At 42.6% G+C, this 13666-nt stretch overlaps 1 protein-coding gene across 1 annotated transcript in view; it reads right to left on the reverse strand.

Annotated features, from left to right (window-relative positions):
• LOC111139344 (transmembrane 9 superfamily member 2-like) overlaps positions 1 to 13666 on the reverse strand; it is an 80688-nt gene that overhangs the window by 40311 nt on the left and 26711 nt on the right. Inside the window, exon 7 of the mRNA XM_022491610.1 lies at positions 10829 to 10940. Coding sequence (XP_022347318.1) covers positions 10829 to 10940 — 112 coding nt within the window. The remainder of the gene's footprint in view (positions 1 to 10828; positions 10941 to 13666) is intronic.

Here is a 13666-nt window from a genome sequence, read left to right on the forward strand (position 1 = left end):
GGGAGCCTGCTTCCTCCTCTCTCTCTGCCTGCCTCTCTGCCTACTAGTGATCTCTGTCTGTCAAATAAATAAATAAAATCTTAAAAAAAAAAGTGTCTGCCTTCGGCTCAGGTCATGATCTCAGGGTCCTGGGATCAAGTTCCCCATCAGGGTCTCTGCTCAGCGGGGAGCCTGCTTCTCCTTCTGCCTTCACCCCTCCTCCTGATCATGCTCTATCTCAAATAAATAAAATCTTTAAAATTTTTTATTATTTTTTTAAAGGATTATGATCTGTGCCTAGAATCAAGTTCCATTTTACAGATAAAGTACCTTTATGCATTTTTAATATACACTGACTTTTGGGGGGAGTGCAACTACCATGTAGTTGAGGGAAAACTGTATTATGCTCGGTTTGAAACTTTTTATTTGACAGAGAGAGAGCACAAGCAGGGGGAGCAGCAGGCAGAAGGAGAGGGATAAGCAGGCTTCCCGCTGAGCAGGGAGCAGGATGAGGGGCTTGATCCCAGGACCCCGGGATCATGACCTGAGCCGAAAGCAGCCGCGAAACCGACAAAGCCACCCAGGTGCCCGTTAAAACATTTTTTTTTATGGTATTTTTTTTTCTAGGTAATCTCTCAGCCCAATGTGGGGCTCAAGCTCACAAGGCCAAGACTGAGAATAGCATGCGCTACTGACCCAGCCGGCCAGGCGTCCCTGGTTTGCGACTTCACGGAAATTGATCAGCATTTCAGAGACTCATGTCATCTTGTGGAAATATGAGCTACCAATGCACAGTATTCTCATCTTCATCTGCCTCCACGGCAATCACATTTATAGTGATTATACACTTTGACACATGCATCTGACAGGCTGATATATGTACTGAATTACATGTTATTTTATTAGAAGTTATTTTCTTTTTGTTTATTTGATATTATAGGTAGGCTGTTATACTGATGTTTATTGAAACTACGTGTATAGACAGGTTCAATCATTTAGTATCTACAAATATGAATTCACAGTAGTAAAGGGAGACCACAAAAACATTTGATATTAAAAGAGGACATCAGGGGCACCTACGTGGCTCAGTCAGTTGAGCATGTCCGACTCTTGGTGTCAGGTTGGGTCATGATCTCAGAGCTGGGGGACTGAGCCCCCACATGGATCTCCAAGCTCAGCGCAGGGTCTGTTTGCCCCTTTCCCAACCCATCACGCACACAAGTGCTGTCTCTCTCAAATAAATAAAATCTTTTAAATAAATAAAAGAGGACATCAATGTGATAGGGTTGAGAACTACTGATGCGTTGTCAAGCCTCGCTTTTATTATGGGGAAATTAGAGTCCAGACAGGCAAATAAACTTGCTCAAAGTCCCAGGATGAGTTTGAGGCAAGAGAATGCCAAAATACCAAAATATTCCACTCTCAATTCAGTTAGTGGCCCATGCTGCCTACAAATCAGGAATATATTTTGGAGGGGGTGCCTGGGCGGCAGTGTCGGTTAGGAATATATTTTGGAGGAAAAAAAGCAAAGCTAATAAGTAAATTAATGAATGACTTAAACCAAAAAAAAAGGAAAGAAAAAGAAAAAAAAATGCTATAAATGTGGCCAGGGTCCCAGGTTAGCCCACAAATAAAGCTTATATAATTCACATAAATAGGTAAAAGTACTGGGATTAGAATGAAACCAAAAAACATTTGATTGGTGGTATAAAAACAGTAAGTTTCTGGGTGCCTGGGTGGCTCAGTGGGTTAAGCCGCTGCCTTCGGCTCAGGTCATGATCTCAGGGTCCTGGGATCGAGTCCCACATCGGGCTCTCTGCTCAGCAGGGAGCCTGCTTCCCTCTCTCTCTCTGCCTGCCTCTCTGTCTACTTGTGATCTCTGTCTGTCAAATAAATAAATAAAATCTTTAAAAAAAAAAACAGTAAGTTTCTGAAATAAAAGTACTGGAAATAAAAACACCTTAGCCTGGCACTCAAAGCCATTCAAAATCTGACCCATGTCTATCTTTCTGACCTTTCTACCAATACTATATAAACACTTAAAGTCTAGAGTGTTAGACTGAATCTTTTTGGCCTTTACAAACCGGCACCTAAATGCACTTAATGTTCTTTGATGAACGGATAAGCAACACTTTGTTTCAATTGGATGTTTGTTTGCTGTTCTCCACATACACCATGCACAATCTTACCCAAAAAGCCTTACCCCACCTCCTCTCCAAATTCCTAAAATCCGGGTCTCTTAACTCAGTCCATTGGCCTTCCCACAATGCCTCGCACACCTCTGTCCCTTCCATCCAAATCACATGCAGCGTCCTTTGAAGCCCAGCTCAAGGCCCCTCTCTTATAGTGTCCTCTTGGACAATTCACCCACCATAATTCTTTTCCATTTTAAGGTCACACCATGTAGTTGAGAGGCTGTGTTAACAGTGTGGACTCTCTAGTCAAACTAATCTTGGTTTATAATCCTTTACAGCCATGACCTTGGGCAAGTGACTTTCCCTCTATGAGTCTCAGTTTTATTTTCTATAAAATGGAGATTTAAAATAGTACCTGCTTTCAGAGGACTATTGTGAGAAATGAAGTTAGACTAAGTACTTCAAAAAATCTCCATGCCAGGCATACAACAGGCACTTGATAAATATTTGTCATCTAAATGGATGAATGAAAGGTCTTCGCTCTGATGTTAATCTTTATGACCCATCCTTCAATAACTTCTGAACAAATTTGTTATATAAACTCCCAACCTTATACCCCTTTGGGAACGTGAGTCATTTTCCGAAAACATAAAGTACACAAGATGTACTAATAACTAACTAAATAACCAAAAACACAGAATTTTTTTAACTAAAAATTGTATTGTCTCTGGACCTTTCTGTAGCCAGTAGCTGCCTGAGCAGGGGCTCAGGCCCACAGTCTCAGCCAATGACCATGGGCTCTGCTTCCAAACAACAGCTTGCAGGTGCTGTACAGGAGGTACAAGGAGGTCTAAGGCGATAGAGGGAGGCCAGGAGGAGGGAGGTCACAAGCCAGGTGGCCGAGGAGGCCCAGCTGCTGCATGGCTTGACATATGCATGAAGTTTGGCTTCCTGTCCATGTCCCCCGGCCCCACTTCTGTGTCGGGATTGTGCGTGCCCCTCCCCCGCTGACCCTGAGAAGGACTCTGTGTGCCAGAGGTACATGGAAGGCTTCCACAGTCTGTACAAGGATGAGATGGTGTGGTTTGCCCAACCAAGGGCCTGGAATCAATCCAGGTCACAGGACCTGGTGGGATCTTCTGTACTAGGAGTGAGAAGCAGCAAAAAGAGGGAAAACATGCAGAAGCAACACCAAAGGGGAAACTTCCAGGAAATGTGGAGGGTTAGATCTTTGCCAAGATGACAGCAACTAGTCACCTGTGGCTATCGAGCACCTGAAATATGGCTGGTCCGAAGGGAGATGAGCTTTAAGTGTAACATATACGCTGGATTTCAAAGACTTGGTACAAGATAAAAGAACACGAGGTATTGCTTTACCAAAACAAGTGCTAAACAAATATGGCATTCTAGTTAATAACTGTGTCTCTCACAGGGGTATAGTTTACAGACACTACATGTATGCTAGGGTTGAACAAATAAGTCAACACAGGGTAGACGATAGGGGCCAGGTTTCTCAGTGTCAGAGAATGACCAATGAGCAAGGGGAAAGGGCTAACCGGAACCCCACAGTACTAGATTAAGTCTGAGTTACTGGTATGAGCTCATGTTCGCTTATTTCCTTATCCACTCACTTATTTTTCTATTTTCCCATTTGCAATTAGCAAGTCATCTGTGGTCATCATACTTTGCTACTATGAGAGTGACCAGTTCCCCAGTACTCATTCACCTCCAATTTTAACACCCACTGATAACATTGACCTGAATCGATTATTTGACTGGAGGGTGAAAAATAATGGTTTTTGAATTCAAATTCAATTTCCACTTCAAATAGTCATGACCACCGAAGCATTTCAAAAAATGATGATGTCAGCCCAGCGAGTTGACAAAATCCTGCACAAGCCATAGTGCACTTTTATAATTACAGTCACCAGCGTGGGAAGCTTTGCTTATTTGTCCACTGAAAGTTCAAGCTCTGTTAGGAGTTCAATAAGATTTTGTGAGCTATTCCAAGATGCAACAACCTCGTACACTTGGGACAACCGAAGTGACATTCACTATGCAACATAAATTGTGTTCCAGAAGAGGGCGCCTGGGGGGCTCAGTCATTGAGCATCTGCCTTCTGCTCAAGGCTCAGGTCATGATCGCAGGCTGCTGGGATGGAGCCCCACGTCTGGCTCCCTGCTTGGCAGAGAGCCTGCTTCTCCCTCTCCCACTCCCCCTGTTTGTGTTTCCTCTCTCGCTGTGTCTCTCTCTATCAAATAAATAAATAAAATCTTTTTTAAAAATCATACTCCAGAAGAGTACTCCAGAGCCAAGTGTAGATGTAAAATGCTGGGTTAGACTCAGTCAAAAGGTCACTTTACTAGGAGACTTTTTTTTAATAAAGATTTTATTTATTTAAGAGAAGGGGCGCCTGGGTGGCTCAGTGGGTTAAGCCTCTGCCTTCAGCTCAGGTCATGATCTCAGGGTCCTGGGATCGAGCTCCGCATCAGGCCCTCTGCTCAGCAGGGAGCCTGCTTCCCCCTCTCTCACTGCCTGCCTCTCTGCCTACTTGTGATCTCTATCTGATAAATAAATAAATAAATAAATAAATAAAATCTTTTTAAAAAGAGAGAGAGAGTGTGAGAGAGCAAGCGGGGTTAGGGGTGCGGTGCAGAGTGAGAGGAAGACGCAGGCTCCCCGCTGAGCAGGGAACCCGATGCAGGACTCTATCCCAGGATCCTGGGATCATGACCTGAGCCAAAGACAGACGCTTAGCTGACAGAGCCACCCAGGCACCCTAGGAGACTTTTAAATATTTTACTGATGGGCTTTGTGAAGCTAGAGAGCAGCGTTTTCCAAACTTGTTTGACTAGTGTTCCAGGGAATGTACTTTGGAAAATGCTGATGTATATCACTGTCACTGGGTTTTAAAAAAAAAATCATTTTTCAACTAAAGACAATAAAATGAACAGCAGCAGAGCTATACAACACCACTCCTCTTGACACCCTCCCCCACCTACAACAGCAACGTTCTGGTGTTCCGACCAAGAATATGGTGGCTCCATGTGCTCTCTGCACGCATGAGCCATTGTCGTGTGAGACACTTATGAATCACGGGCTCCTATATCCTCAAGAAGGAAGAGGAATCATTGCATGTCTACTACGGGTAGGCCCTGTGCTAAACGTTTTATGTGAGCTCACATATCTTGGATAGTAATCACCGGAGATGATGATTTTATGCCCATTTTACAGATTAGGAAAAATAGGCACAAAGTACCCCGCCCAAGTTCACACAGCTAGTAAATGTCAGAGCCAGAATTCAAACTCAGACATGTCTGGTTCTTTCCATTGTGCCCCTTCTTGAAGCCAAGGGCCTTCTAAGCACCCTAAATGAGCTTCAACAAGAAAGGGAGAGAATTCCCTGGAAGCCCTGGGCTTCCAGGATGGAGGCCTAATAAGAAACAAGGGGTTGAGAATGTTTATAGCAGCAATGTCCACAATAGCCAAACTATGGAAAGAAACTAGATGTCCATCACAGATGAATGGATAAAGAAGAGGTGGTATATCTATACAATGGAATACTATGCAGCCATCAAAAGAAACGAAATTTTGCCATTTGCAATGACATGGATGGAACTAGAGGGTATTATGCTGAGCGAAATAAGTCAATCAGAGAAAGACAACTAACATATGATCTCCCTGATAGGAGGAAGTGGAGATGCATCGTGGGGGGGTTGGGCGGTAGGAAAAGAATAAATGAAACAAGATGAGATCGGGAGGGAGACAAACCATAAGAGACTCTTAATGTCACAAAACAAACTGAGAGTTGCTAGGGGGAGGGGGGTCGGAAGAGGGTGGTGGGGTTATGGACATTGGGGAGTATGTGCTATGGTGAGTGCTGTGAAGTGTGTAAACCTGGCGATTCACAGACCTGTACCCCTGGGGTTAATAATACATTATATGTTTATTTAAAAAATTTAAAAATGAAAAAAAAATAAAAAATGAAAAAAAAAAGAAACAAGGGGTTGAACTCTAACCCCAAATAAGGCGATTTCCCTATACTCCCCCCCATTTGATTACATCTGAACTTGTACTTCAGCTTTGGATAGCCACGGTTACTTCCTGACGGCCAGACAGTCCACTAGCTCCATACCATGTAGGCTTCTGATATGAATCTGGACTTCAATTTAGAAGCATTCTCCCTTGGCTTTTACTGTAAACATAAAGCTTCCTACATTTATTTTTTTAAAGTAGGCTCTGTGCCCAGCATGGTGCTTGAACTCATGACCCTGAGATTAAGAGTCACCTGCTCTACTGAGTGAGCCAACCAGACGCCTCCCTTCTACATTTAAATTTTTAACAGCTGATGAATAAGAGATAAATATCAAAATTATTTTAACTTCTTGAGTGTATTTCATCCTTTCCCCCAGATTACACTTCTGCATTTCATCCCAAGACCAGGCAGCTGACTGGACTATACTTATCGGACTAGTAAATTGCCTGTTTTTTTTTTTTTTTTTTTACCAATTGTACTTTGGGTGAACTGCAGGATGTGGGATCAAGTAATTTTGACCTCTAGCTGGATGATTTAAAGTACACACACGCGCAGGTGTGCCACACACACACACACACACACACACACACACACACATTTCTTTTTTTTTTAAGATTTTATTTATTTATTTGTCAGAGAGAGAGAGAGCAAGAGTGAGCACAAGCAGATAGAGTGGCAGGCAGAGGCAGAGGGAGAAGCAGGCTCCCTGCCGAGCAAGGAGCCCGATGTGGGACTCGATCCCAGGACTCTGGGATCATGACCTGAGCTGAAGGCAGCCGCTTAACCAACTGAGACACCCAGGCGTCCCACACACACATTTCTAATGCAAAAGTTTCTCATTTTCTTCGCAGTAACTCTGTGGACAGAAAACATAACTGACCTTTAATGTTGAAGGTCAGAATGGTAGAGTAGAAAAGTTATGACTCTGGAGGCCAGGCAGATCTGAGTTTGAATATCACTTCCACCTCCTGCCAGCTATGATCCTGAGAAAATTACTTCACCTCGCTGGGCATCAGTATCCTCATTTAAAAAATGGATATAACCACATAGGTCCAGAGGGACAAAAGCAAGCCATCCCCAACCTGGAATTGCTTTCAGAATGGAATTAGGAAAAATCATGTTCTGATGGCTGCCAGGCATCTTTGGAAATGATACAAACTGAGCACAATTTGTAAATATTTGAAAAAATTTGAGACTTAATCCCAAATAATATGATTAGGGTTTGGTCTCAAGAAAGCACATCAAAAGCTTTAAGAAATAAGCCTTTTATACAAAATCAAGTACAATCAAAGCAGAATCAAAAATATGAGATATAGGGCACCTGGGTGGCTCAGAGGGTTAAAGCCCCTGCCTTTGGCTCAGGTCATGATCTCAGGGTCCTGGGATCGAGTCCTGCATCGGGCTCTCTGCTCAGCAGGGAGCCTGCTTCCTCCTCTGTCTCTGCCTGCCTCTCTGCCTACTTGTGATGTCTGTCAAATAAATAAATAAAATCTTTTTTAAAAAATATGAGATATACATATGATCTCCCTGATATGAGGAAGTTGAGAGGCAACATGGAGGTTTGGAGGGTAGGAAAGGAATAAATGAAACAAGATGGGCTCGGTAGAGAGACAAACCATAAGAGACTCTCAGTCTCACAAAACAAAGTGAGGGTTGTTGGCGGGGGGGTGGAGAGGGTGGTTGGGTTATGGACATTGGGGAGGGTGTGTGCTATGGTGAGTGCTGTGAAGTAAATCTGGCGATTCACAGACCTGTACCCCTGTGGCTAATAATACATTATATGTTAATAAAAAATATAATAAAAAACATATATAAGATATAGTCTTTAAAACAAAACTAAAAACAGAAATACATGGATCTGTATAGTCATAAAAGGTTTTCCCTATAAAAGGAGAGCCCCAAAGTTAATCTTTTGGTGAAGCACCTCTAATACTGCCCAGGGCTGAGTCCCTAACTCATGAATATGAACATTTGGTCCATGGGCAAGCAGAACACTAGAGTGCCATGAATATCATCTTTCAATACCCATTTCCCTTTGCTCTGGGGTTCTATGCTCACCATGAAACTTTCTATTCATTCTATTCTGTTTCTATTCGCTTTTTCACATATCGTTATATCAGGCAGATGTGCTAACCGGCTCACATGAATGGTGTGGTCTGCTAGGCCCTTCTATTTCTCCATGTAAATTAATAAGTTGGTATTCTGATTTATACATTGGACCCTTAGGAGTTTGGTTAGTATGAATCAATCTTCTTTTGACATACTCACAGAATTAAAATTCTGAAGAAAGATTTTTTAAAATTGACAAAAACCTAATACTGCTGCATATGTGAGGAAACAGCAGATCCTCAGGCCCAGCAACTTGTCTGGACAAAAATGTGGCAATGTGTTATCAAAATATGTACGTCCTTTTACCTAAATAAGCCTAGTGCTAGGAATTTAACTTTAGGAGGTAATTATACAAGAAAACAAGTAAGAATGTTCATTAAAGTATTGTTTATAGTAATTAAAAATTAGACATTTGAGTCATTTTTATCAATAGTACACTAAGGAAATCAACGATGTCCTACACATTATGTGTATGTAATAGGGGGTGTCTTGGCAGCCCAGTCGGTTAAGCGTTCAACTCTTGATTTCGGCTCGGGTCACAATTTCAGGGTCATGGGACCAAGCCCCACATGGGGCTCTGTGCTCAGCATGGAGTCTGCTTGACGCTCTTTCTCCTTCTCTCTCTGCCCCTCCCCACCCTCCCCTCTCTAAAATAAAAATAAATCTAAAAAACTTTTAAAAATGGAGTACCCAGGGGCATCTGGGTGGCTCAGTGGGTTAAAGCCTCTCCCTTCAGCTCAGGTCATGATTCCAGGGTCCCGGGATTGAGCCCCACATCGGGCTTTCTGCTCAGCGGGAAGCCTGCTTCCTCCTCTCTCTCTCTGCCTGCCTCTCTGCCTGCTTGTAATCTCTGTCTATCAAATAAATAAATAAAATCTTTTAAAAAAAATGGAGTACCTGGGTGGCTCAGTTGGTTAAGTGTCTACCTTCGGCTAAGGCTGTGATCTCAGTGTCCTGGGATCGAGCCCTGAGTCGGGCTCCCTGCTTAGCAGGGGTTCTGTTCCTCCCTCTGCCTCTGCCCCTTCTCGTGCTTCCTCACTCACTCTCTCTCAAATAAATAAATAAAATCTTTTTAAAAATTTTAAAAATAGGGACGTCTGGGTGGCTTGGTCCGTTGAGCAGCTGCCTTTGGCTCAGATCATGATCCCAGGGATCTGGGATCGAGCCCCGAATCAGGCTCTCTGCTCAGTGGGGAGCCTGCTTCTCTCTCTGCCTCTGCCTGCTTGTGCTCTCTCTCTGACAAATAAGTAAATGAAATCTTAAAAAAATTTAAATAAATGTGCCAGGCAGTAAATAAAAAGAAGGCTATGACTCTATATTTATTGACATGGAAAGATGTCCATGATAAACACATGGAGTGAAAATAGCATGTGTAGTATCTCGTTTGTACAAAGTCGCATATTTTTTTGGTACCACATGCAGTTTTTCCCTTGAATATGTTACAGAACATTATAATCCCATGAGTTCTGCCATTGTCTATGAAATGCCATGTATCATAATCATCTTCTGAAAAATCACAGTGCTTTCTAACATAATGACTACTCTCGATGCCATTGTTTTAACATCGTTTAACTCAGCATTATCTGAAGTAACCTCGTCATAGAATCCCTTTTTCACATAACGCTTTTGAAAATACAAAGCAAAAATAAATAAAATATGAAGCAACGAGTTTCCAGGAAAATCTTTGGGAAACATGGGCATCACGGTGCTGATAAATTATTCACTAGAAGGTTAAAAGTCAGTCTGTATGTCTATCCACCCTCCCCAAATACAGACCACTTCATAAAAACAGCCACTTACAAAAGACAAATGACAGATGTGAAACAATAATGAGTGCCGTATGTTGGGGACCTACTGTGTCATGCTAACGTCTTTATATATTCTGAAAATGAGGATGAAATAACATGAGAAAAAAAATTGAGCCTGAAGTCATATGACTTACCTAAGCTCACACCACTAGCAACCGGCCAAGCCTCAACTTGAACCCCAGGTCAGTCTGAGCCCAATAAGGATGTGCTTTTCGGGGTGTCTGGGTGGCTCAGTCGATTAAGCATCTGACTCTTATTTTGGCTCCGGTCATGATCTCAGGGTGGTGGGACTGAGCCCTGCATCAGGCTCTGGGCTTTGCATGGGAATCTGCTTGACATTCTCTCTCCCTTTGCCCCGGTCTCTCTTTCTTTCTCTCAAATATATATAAAAAAAAATTAAAAGATTCTCTTTTCACTACATGATACTCTGTCCTTTAAGGTTCCACTGGAGCAGCCCGACAGCCTGCCGACCCCAAGTGAGACTCCTCTGATTTTCCAAGTACTTCTTTCAAACCTCCACATAAAATAAGAGAAAGTAAGTTATCTGACACAGTACCTGAAAGGGAGATTTAATACAGAACTCCTTTCACGATTGTCCTCTGACTAGTTTTAATATAAAGAACTTACCTGCTTTCCTGGGCTCTTAGCTGTGTTATAAAAAACTTTGATGATGGAAATTAAGGCTTTACTATTAATGAAGTATATGTTATTTATATATTTGATCTGGAACAAAAGTAAGATGATGGCATGGAACACTTACTTCAAATCTCACGGAGTAAGTGTAGGTTACATTCATCTTATCTGTATCTTCTCCAGGAATTTCCATAGGGGGTCCACTGCAAGTCAGGTGGTTTTCATCTGAATGCTTATAGCTAAGAAAAGGGGGAGGGGAAGAAGGGAAAACCGCTGCTGTACATTTCCGAGTCATGGTTATTCAGGCATGTAAGAATAGCAGACAGAAGAAATACGCCTTCCATTATATTTCATATTTAACACTCTTTATGGCTTAAAATACTTCTGTTTATAAATGTCCCTAACACTCACATGAGAGTCAATATCCTGCCCAAAATGCAATACAGGTACCCCCGCTTTTTCGAAGCTCACTTTATTCCACTTCGCTTTAACGAAAGACCTACATTAGCACCTGTTTTCATGAACGGGAAGAAATGCGAAGAAGATTTTCACTTTTACAAGAAATCGAAAAGAGGATTCAGCATCACTTTTGCAGGAAGCCATCCTAAACGCAGCTAGCAGTCCCACAGCGAGAATGGCGCCGCCCAGCGCCTTCCCTGGGAACTACACAGCATGTTGACCTGAAGCTGTCAATGCTCTGAACTGTGTCTGTGAGCATCTGCGCTTGACCTTGCTTTACTTTGTGCATCCATTAGCAAGCTGTGTCTTAAGGCATTAGAAAAGCCTATGAGAGGTGATCTGGGGAGTCTGGGAATGCTCACAAATTTTTCCATATAAATTAATGGCAATTCCTTCTTCACTTTGGCATTTCAGCTTCCAAATACTTTCAGAGGAATGCTCTACTTCAGACAGCAGGGGAAAACATATCCCTAAGAACCTTCTCATGGTTCTTCTCATGAGCCTGGCTGGCTCAGTCGGTAGAGCATGCAACTCTTGATCTCAGAACTGTAAGCTCAAGCCCCATGTTGGATGTAGAGATTACTTAAAAATAAAATCTCAAAAAAAAAAAAAAGGAATCTTCTCTTTGGCTGTACATAGATTTTTTTAAAGTCCTTCTATTAGTAAATGGCTTTATTTCTCATCTCTCACCTTATCCCTCCCAATATGTTAAACAACCTAGCTTGTAATCTTAGCTGTAGGCTTAGAAAACCAAACAGAAATCATATTTATAAGCAGCCAGGGATCTGAGGGCCTACTGTGTGTAAAATGCTACGATTAGTGATGAAAGGTAGGAAGGACATAATCTATGCAAACAGGACTGATGCACTGAACAGGACTGACGAAGCTGACCAGCGCCTAGTCAGGAACAAAGAGACTGTAATATTACTTGAAAAATAAAAGCGGAATAAAGGGGAGAGAGAAAAATTGAAAGAAGAAACAGTGGTGCTTCCCTTTTGAATTATTTACTCAACATACAACTTATCCCTTGGCTTCCATGTAAAGGAGAATATGCAACCCTTATGGGATGGTTATTTCTACATGTATATGCTCAATAAAAACATTCACTCACAATTGCAGGAGTTACTGACGTGGCCCTCTTCCTATCTTTTTCATAACCCTAATGTCTGGCAGATGATATGCCCTTACTAAGTGTTCGTAGGCTGAATTCTATTTAAAGCCAAAATGTAGGGGCGCCTGTGTGGCTTAGTCAATTAAGCAGCTGCCTTCGGCTCGGGTCATGATCTCAGGGTTCTGGGATGGAGCCCTGCATCGGGCTTGCCGCTCAGCAGGAAGCCTGCTTCTCCCTCTCCCACTCCGCCTGCTTATGTTCCCTCTCTCGCTGTGCCTCTCTCTGTCAAATTTAAATTATCTTTAAAAAAATAAATAAAGCCAAAATGTATTTTTAAAAAGCTATGAATTAGGGTGCCCAGGTGGCTCAGTCGGTTAAGTGTCTGACTCTTGATCTCGGCTCAGATCTTGATCTCAGAGTCGTGAGTTCAAGCCCTGCATTGGGCTCCACACTCGGCCCAGAGCCTACTTTTAAAAAATTTAAAAATTAAAAGTAAAATAAAACAGCTATGAATTAAAGAAATGATCACTGTTAAGGCTACCGATAAAAACTTCACATCTACAGAAAAACATTCCATCACCGAATGACAACACATATCAAGGTTTACTGTTTAAGTGTGGGCCTTGAACCCAGCATAGGAAATACCTGAATTTCATGTGAGAGAGATCATGCACCAAAAAGTGTATTAAGCTCTCCAACCAATGTAAAAGGCCTATTTTAAACCACTGGCCTTACATACGTGTTGCATAAGGCCTTCTAGGTCTTTTGAAAATTTGGGCCTTTAAGTGAGATGGGAAGCCACTGGAAGATTCTGAGCGGAGGACTGACATGATTTGAATGCTCTGTATAGAATGCTGCCCGCTGTATGGGGAACAGACTGCTGGGCGACAAGGATGGCACCAGGGAGACCGGCGAGAGTGTTGCCACCAGTCAGGTGAGATGTAACGATGTCTTGGACCAGGTGATAGAGGTGGAGGTGATGAGAAAGGATGTCCTGAATATATTTTAAAAATACAGTGCCTTGGTCTGCCAAAGGATTGGAATAGATACAGGGTAGGAGTGAAAAATTGTAAAGAGGAGTCAAGGAGACTGCCAATAGTGTGGGGGCCTGAGCAACCGGAAGGATGTAGTTGCCATTTGCTGAGATGGACAAGACAACAGGAAAAACAGGTTGGAGGCAAGATTACAAATTCATGTTTGGTCACGTTAAACTTGCCAGGGCACCTGGGTGGCTCAGTGAGTTCAGCGTCTGACTTTGGCTCAGGTCATGATCTCAGGGTCTTGGGATCTAGCCCTGGGCAGGGAAGCCCACTTCTCCCTCTCGCCCTTCCCCCCCCCTCCACCACTTGTGCTCTCTCTCTCTCTTTCTTAAATAAATAAATCTTCTTAAAAAAA

Source organism: Enhydra lutris, unplaced genomic scaffold (assembly GCF_002288905.1).
Source record: "Enhydra lutris kenyoni isolate GAN:26980312 unplaced genomic scaffold, ASM228890v2 scaffoldscaffold101, whole genome shotgun sequence".
In the NCBI taxonomy this organism is placed as follows: domain Eukaryota; kingdom Metazoa; phylum Chordata; class Mammalia; order Carnivora; family Mustelidae; genus Enhydra; species Enhydra lutris.